At 61.2% G+C, this 7,180-nt stretch overlaps 1 protein-coding gene across 5 annotated transcripts in view; it reads right to left on the minus strand.

The window, feature by feature from the left end:
* Positions 1–3,404, minus strand: part of SLC9A8 (solute carrier family 9 member A8) — a 72,826-nt gene extending 69,422 nt beyond the window's left edge. For 2 of the 5 annotated variants that reach the window (XM_070051707.2, XM_051844933.3), the window contains exons 1-2: positions 3,251–3,404; positions 1,320–1,498 (exon numbers count right to left, since the gene is read on the minus strand). In XM_070051707.2, coding sequence (XP_069907808.2) covers positions 1,320–1,498; positions 3,251–3,276 — 205 coding nt within the window. In that variant the 5' untranslated portion in view covers positions 3,277–3,404. Of the gene's footprint in view, positions 1–1,319; positions 1,499–1,742; positions 1,851–2,260; positions 2,706–3,250 lie in introns of those variants that run through there. The other 3 variants (XM_089307058.1, XM_089307057.1, XM_089307059.1) reach the window with 3 other exon arrangements.
* Between the last annotated feature and the right edge of the window lie 3,776 nt (positions 3,405–7,180).

Below are 7,180 nucleotides of genomic sequence, written 5' to 3' on the forward strand. Positions count from 1 at the left end.
TGTGGCATCGTGGGTAAGGCCGCCCCCTGCAGTGCCGGCATCCCACATGAGCGCTGGTTTGTGTCCCAGCTGCTCCACTTCCGATCCGTCTGCCTGCTAATGTGCCTGGGAAAGCAGCAGAAGAGGGGCCCCTGCACCCACGTGAGAGACCCAGAAGATGCTCCAGGCTCCTGGCTTCAGATTGGCGCAGCTCTAGCTGTTGCGGCCATTTGGAGAGTGAACCAGCAGATGGAAGACCTCTCTCTCTCTCTGCCTCTCAAATAAATAATAAATAAATCTTAAAAACAAAAACAAAAACACCTTTAGCTAAATACATTGCACAGAAACCAAACGCAGCTCTGATAGAAACTGGGATACTGGCGGCGCCGCGGCTCACTAGGCTAATCCTCCGCCTTACGGCACCGGCACCCCGGGTTCTAGTCCCGGTCGGGGCGCCGGATTCTGTCCCGGTTGCCCCTCTTCCAGGCCAGCTCTCTGCTGAGGCCTGGGAGTACAGTGGAGGATGGCCCAAGTGCTTGGGCCCTGCACCCATGGGAGACCAGGAGAAGCACCTGCCATAGGATCAGTGTGGTGCGCAGGCCACACTGGCCATTGGAGGGTGAATCAACGGCAAAGGAAGACCTTTCTCTCTGTCTCTCTCTCTCTCTCACTGTCCACTCTGCCTGTAAAAAAAAAAAAAAAGAAGCTGGGATGCCCTCCCACAGACTCGCCCATGTCTTGGCACCACTGCCACCCCGCCCCAGGCTCCTGCGATCAGAATGCAAAACGCACGACATTAGATGTCCAAGCTCCTTTGCAGGTCAAAGTCTTTCCCTGCACGCTGTTGAGGGCCTTCCCCGGAGCCTCTTCCGACTTACTAAGCCGTGGTTTTCTAAAGAAAAGAGAGGCTCCTGTTGCGGCGCCAGGAACTGAAGAGGGAACCCAACCGGAGGAAGACGCGGCACGCGGCGGGGACACAGGGACAGAGCAGGCGCGCCCGCCCGGCAGTCACCTAGGCGGGGACACAGGGACAGAGCAGGCGCCGGCAGTCACCTAGGCGGGGACACAGGGACAGAGCAGGCGCCGGCAGTCACCTAGGCGGGGACACAGGGACAGAGCAGGCGCGGCAGTCACCTAGGCGGGGACACAGGGCCAGAGCAGGCGCCGGCAGTCACCTAGGCGGGGACACAGGGACAGAGCAGGCGCGGCAGTCACCTAGGCGGGGACACAGGGCCAGAGCAGGTGCGCGGCAGTCACCTAGGCGGGGACACAGGGCCAGAGCAGGTGCGCGGCAGTCACCTAGGCGGGGACACAGGGACAGAGCAGGCGCCGGCAGTCACCTAGGACGAGCAGGCTGAAGAAGATGGTCATGCCGCTGGACTGCTCCTCCTGCTGCGCCTGCTCCCCGGTCTGCACCGGGAGGATGGGCTTGGCGGCGGTCGGCAGCACCAGCCGCGTCGTGGCAGCCAGGGTGCTGCGCAGGGTGACATTGATGCCCTCGTGAGTTGCATTGGGGAACCTGTTGGAGGACAGGAAAAGCAGCAGAATCAAGACAGCGCCGAAGCCTCGGGCTCCCGACCTCAAACCAGAGACCCCGGCACAGAGCTCCGCGGAGCTCACAAGTCTCGTGAACAGCGCACAGGGCCCGGGGAAGGGGCGCTTCAGGTGTGGGCGCACGGACGGGGTGAACAGAGGGGACCAGGCTGCAGGAGAAACGCTGCCCGCTCTCTGGCACCTACTGGGGGGCACCTAGGCTCTCTCACCCCATTCCCGGGTCCAGCGCTCCATTTAGCACCTTGATTTCTCGGGCTCATGGATCCCGCCTGTGCCCGGTTGCTGCTGAGGTCAGATGTCTCACCGCACCCCACCCTCCAAAATCCTCCTGAGACGTCGAAAGTCTTAGTTAACTCTTCTGTAACAGCCCACTCCGCCCCCATTCATCCAGCCCTCGGCTTAAATTCTTACTCATTGTGCTGGGGCCGTGGGCTAGCCCACTGGTGGAACACTGCTGGGGCCATGAGCTAGCCCACTGGTGAAACACTGCTGGGGCCGTGGGCTAGCCCACTGGTGAAACACTGCTGGGGCCGTGGGCTAGCCCACTGGTGGAACACTGCTGGGGCCGTGGGCTAGCCCACTGGTGGAACACTGCTGGGCCGTGGGCTAGCCCACCGGTGGAACACTGCTGGGGCCGTGGGCTAGCCCACCGGTGGAACACTGCTAATTGTGACTGTCACCCTTCATCTTACTGAGCACTGCTTCAGCCCGGGACCAGCTAACACACCTCTGGCTGAACACGCCGAGGTGGGCTCTGAATTTCCGTTTACCCGTGCCGTGCGTCGCCAAGCCGGACACGTTCTGCAACCCGGCCAACATCTCAGCCAGCCCGCCGCCCACTCCAGCCTCCAACCTAAGAATCCCTAAGAACCACGGGGCGGTCCCAGCTCTTGGCCTGGCTCTGCCGAGGTCCGGGCTGATGTCTGGGACAGAGAGGTGGCTCAGGGAGTGACTCACAAGGGGCGACCCCCACTGGGCTGTCACTCAGGGGCTCCCCCTGGACCCACACACTCTGCGTACACAAACAGCGGACAATGGAGGGTGACAGCTGGCGCCGCAGCCAGGCCGCCCCTCTTATCAGTCCCCGCATCCCGGATCCCGCACGGACTCCCGGGGGAGCGCGGATCCGAGGCGGGGCACCGTGTTCCTGTCCGTGGTCTTCTTTCCCCACCACAGTGGAAGCTCCCCGGGGCCCCTCCCAGGCCGGCCTCCTGCACGGCGCAGTGCCCGGGGCCCGCAACTGAGCGGATGGCCAACAGCCAATGAATGAATGAAACGGTGGAGGCGACAGACACACAAACTGCTCGCTACCGAGGAGGAGGCGACTGGCCAAGGGCTGGGGGGTGGAAGTGCGGGACCGGGAAGGCTTCCAGGAGGAGGAGGCAGAGCTGAGTAACCTTCAGATGATCCAAAACTGGGAAAGCGGGAAAGCGGGTCACGGCTGCCGCAACACGGCTCTCGGGGCGTGCGCTGAGCGGCACATCCGCCAGCCCCAGGGTCCGTGCGACCTCCGAGAGGCTGTGGGGCCCTAGGGGGCCCTAGGGGGCCCGGGCCCGCCCATCCCTCCCTGCTCTTCGGCGCCGGCAGGGTCAGCCCTGGCCCACGGGCACAAGGAGTCCCGCACTGAGGGGCCAGAGGGCGATCTGAGGAGCTCGCTGTCACGCGCCTGGGCCCAGCCCTGCCTCCGCCTCCGCCGCCCCGGAAAAAGCCCACTCACTCCTCTTCCGCCATCTTCTCCCCCATTCTGCGGAGCCTCCAAGACCACCGAGTTCGGAGCCACGGGGCTAGCAGGACCTGCTGTTGCTTCCGGCTTCCGCTGGAGGCGCCGGCGGCCCGGCGAGCAGGGGGGCGGGGTCTCAGCCGCGCGAGGCGACTCTCTGTCCCTTCGTCTCGGTGGCGTGAGGGTGGGAGGAAGCGCGTGGGAGGACCCTCTCGCGCGGCCGCTGGAAATTCTGGCTTCTCCCGAGCGTGAGCCCCGGGCGATACGGGGGAAAGTGCTGCGGGTCGCTGTGACGCACCCTCCACCAGCGCCCTGGGGTCCTCCGTGCTGAATTGAGGACGGACACTCAGCTTCTGCCCTGGGCCGCACCGACTGACCCCAGGGGGGCGTGTCCCCTGAGCCTCAGTTTCCCTCAGCTCTACGGGGCCATAACCACGTGGACTTTGCCAGACTGTTCAGTGTCCCATGTGTAAACGTTTCCTGAGTGTAGGCTGTGCGCCTGGCATTAACGTAGCTGCTGAAGGTCCAGGAGTGGATCACTCATTCATTTGTTCACTGACTGAACAACTGCTGACACCAGTCAGTAGCACCTAGCAGTGGCCTGTGGGGCCCCGGATGTAAGCGAGGCCGGAGGGGTCAGTGGTACCCACCGGGCGGGCTAGTGCCTAGCTAAGAGCTTCCGTGTGATTGGCCGCGTCTCGCCTGGTAGCCACAGTGACACCCTGGCACATCCTGCGGGGTCCCTGGTCTGCCATTGTGCCCTGGGGTCTTGCACAGAGGGCTGAGAGGGTTAACAGCCTCAGGCCCTCCCCTGCAGAATCTAACACCTTCCCGCCTCAGAGAAAGCCTTGGGCGGGCAACGGCAGATTTCAGCCCTGCAACGGCCACCCCCACCCTCACCCCACCCCCGCATTCCCCCTGTTGTCACAGGTCCTCTCTGTGCCCCACACGCCAGGACGGTTCCACCTGTGCTCTGGCTCAGATCCTTTGTCCAGAATGCTCTGCCCTTACCCAGCCTTTGCCCCGCCGTTGCCACCTCCGGGCTTTTGTTGAGCATTGACCCTGTGTGCTGGGCTTCCCCACCACCCCACGGCTCAAACCCCGCGGGCTCCAGCTTCCGTGGGTCTACCCCGCCTGACGTGGCACGTGCTGTTTGCTTGACTTGTAGATGCGTCGTGTCTCACCCTTCTCGTTTTATCTGTTACCTAGAACACTCCCTGGAGTATCAGCATCCCTTCAACAAGAAGCAGTCATACTGAGAGAACAAGTACTTCCGTTAGTGACTTCCAGGGGCGTTAGGAAGCCACAGAAGGGCCTGGAACAGGGGCGAGACGTGGACTTGTGGAAGGCTGGCTGGCGGTGGGTGAGTGACAGCGGAAGCCTGGAGGCCTTGGCCGTGACCTGGGTGGGAGCTGATGGAGTCTGGATGAAGGTGATTTCGTGGAGGTGCCGGGATGCCTGGGCTGCGAGTGCATGTGGAAGGCGGGGCTTGCTGACCGAACGTGGCAGGTTAGAAACAGGAGTCTAGGGTGAGGTCAGGGCTTTAAACCGGGTGGAGAAGGGACCTGGCCGGCTCCAACCCGGAGTTCTCCACCCTCCCAGGCTTCTGTCAAAGCCAACAGGGGCTGTGGTTAGGATCCGCCAAGGTTTATTGAAGCCTTCCTGTGGGTGTGGTGCCGGGCTGTTGTCCGCTTAATTCCTACCAGATCTCCCTGGCAGGTAGTGGCATTGTCCACTGGCTGAAACGCAGACAGGCCAGGGCTCTTGCCCGCTGTCACCCAGCTAGCGAACGTTGACACTAGGCTTTGGGCGCAGGGTTTGTTTTCACCCTGTAGCTCCGTTGCTCTCAACTGCCTTGATTTTTCTGGCTCTAAAATGGGGCCAGTACCTACTTACAGCCCTCAGCGTGGATCTGGTGGGAGAAGAAGTGGCCCGTAGGGGACTGAGAGCCAGGTTCTCCCTGGCCACACCTATTAACTGAGGGCTCGGGACCCCTACTCTTTCTCCTGCCCCGAGAACCCTCTTCTGGCTAGAATTCCCCAACGGCTGCCCCAGCCCCTGCCAGCAAAGCCCACTCAGTGCCATGGAGATGCTGAGCTTCTGGTCTTGGCTTCCTGACAACAAAGTGGCTGCAGAGCACCTGCTCCCAGCTCTCCCACGTACGGGTCCCAGGCTCTCCTCACCCAGTCCTGGGAATGAGTCTCAAATCCCAGGTCGTTGCCCTAGGAAGGAAATAGAGGCATTCAACATACAGTGCCTCGGGCTCCTGCTCTGTGCCAAGCAAGGACAGGGCCAGCAAAGGGCGCAGCAAGTTTGGGCACCAGGCGGTCCTGCTCCCAACCCTGGGAGGCCTCAGCCCCCTAGGCCTCAGCCCCCAGGCATTTTCCATCAGAGCCCCTTTCCCGAAGTCTGTTGTGGGATGAGCAAACCCCTGTCGTTCTCTGCTGTGACTGCTCTGCCCACCTGTCCCAGTCTTCCTTTTCTGTCTTCAGGTCTCGGCCTAGATGTCACCTCCCCGGCTACTGAGCCGGAAGCGAGGGTCAGCAGACTCTTCTGAGATACTGCAGGCTCTGCTGGCCTTGCGGCCTCTGTGCGTCAGCTCAGCCCCCAGTGTGAAGCAGCCACAGGAGGACTCGAGCCCGGTCTTCCGCGTGGGTGGCAGGGGCCCAAGCTCCTGGGCCGTCCTCTGGTGCTCCGCTTCCGATCCAGCTCCCTGCTGATGGCCTGGGAAAGCAGCGGAGGAGGGCTGGAGTGCGCTATGTAAGATGAGCCAGTGAGGCTTCTGGGAAAGGTGGAGGAACTCACAACGTTTCTGCTTTCCCTGCGCTCCTAAGCCCCACTACATTCACAATACAGGGACTTATTTTTCATTGTTCTCTCAACTTGTTTCTTTCACATTTTTCTCTTTTTAAAAAAGAGATGTATTTATTTATTTGAAAGGTAGAGAGAAAGGCAGAAAGAGGGGCCTGGTGTTGTGGCATAGCAAGTAAAATTGCCACCTGCAGTGCCGGCATCCCATGTGGGCACCGGTCCGTGTCCTGGCTGCTCCACTTCCAATCCAGCTCCCTGCTAATGGCCTGGGAAAGCAGTAGAGGATGGCCCAAGTGCTCGGGCCCCTGCACCCACGTGGGAGACGCAGAGGAAGCTCCTGGCTTCGCCTGGCCCAGCCCTGGCTGTTGCAGGCATGTGGGGAATGAGCCAGGGGAAGGAAGATCTCTCTGTCTTTCTCTCTCTCTCTGTGTGTGACTTTGACTTTCAAATATATAAATAAATCTTAGGTGAAAAAAAAAAAAGAAAGAGATCCTCCATCTGCTGGTTCACTTCCCAAACGCTCACCACAGCGACAGGGCCAAGCAGAAGCCCGGAGCCAGCACCGCACTCCCCACCTCGCACCTGTGTGCAGGAACCCAAGTCCTGGAGCCGTCAGCGGCTGTTTCCCAGGGTGTGCATGAACAGGAAGCTGGGTGGAAGTGCAGGAGCCGGGACTCCAAGCCAGGTGCTCCGATGTGGGGGGCCGGTGACACCTGCCCTCGGGCTTACTTGTGAAGGCGCAAACCTGGAGAATAGGCGAGGAGGCAATAGTCAGGACGTTTTGGAAGATGGAGAGCAAATGGGTTACCCGGAAAACGACTCGTCAGAGCCGGGAAAGCTGACTCTTCAGCCAGCACTGGGGAAAGCCAAGGTCAACCCGATTCATCTCCCAGATTCCATAAACCAATGGTGCCTCTGCAAGCAGAAGCGAAATGGGGAGGGGGCCCTGATGAGGAGAGGAGGGAAATAAGAAAGCTACAAATAGGGGCAGGCGCCGTGGCTCACTTGGTTAATCCCCCGCCTGCAGCGCCAGCATCCCATGTGGACTCCAGTTCTAGTCCCGGTTGCTCCTCTTCCAGGCCAGCTCTCTGCTGTGGCCAGGGAGTGCAGTGGAGG

Source organism: Oryctolagus cuniculus, chromosome 11 (assembly GCF_051225735.1).
Source record: "Oryctolagus cuniculus isolate XC-2025 breed Fujian yellow rabbit chromosome 11, ASM5122573v1, whole genome shotgun sequence".
In the NCBI taxonomy this organism is placed as follows: domain Eukaryota; kingdom Metazoa; phylum Chordata; class Mammalia; order Lagomorpha; family Leporidae; genus Oryctolagus; species Oryctolagus cuniculus.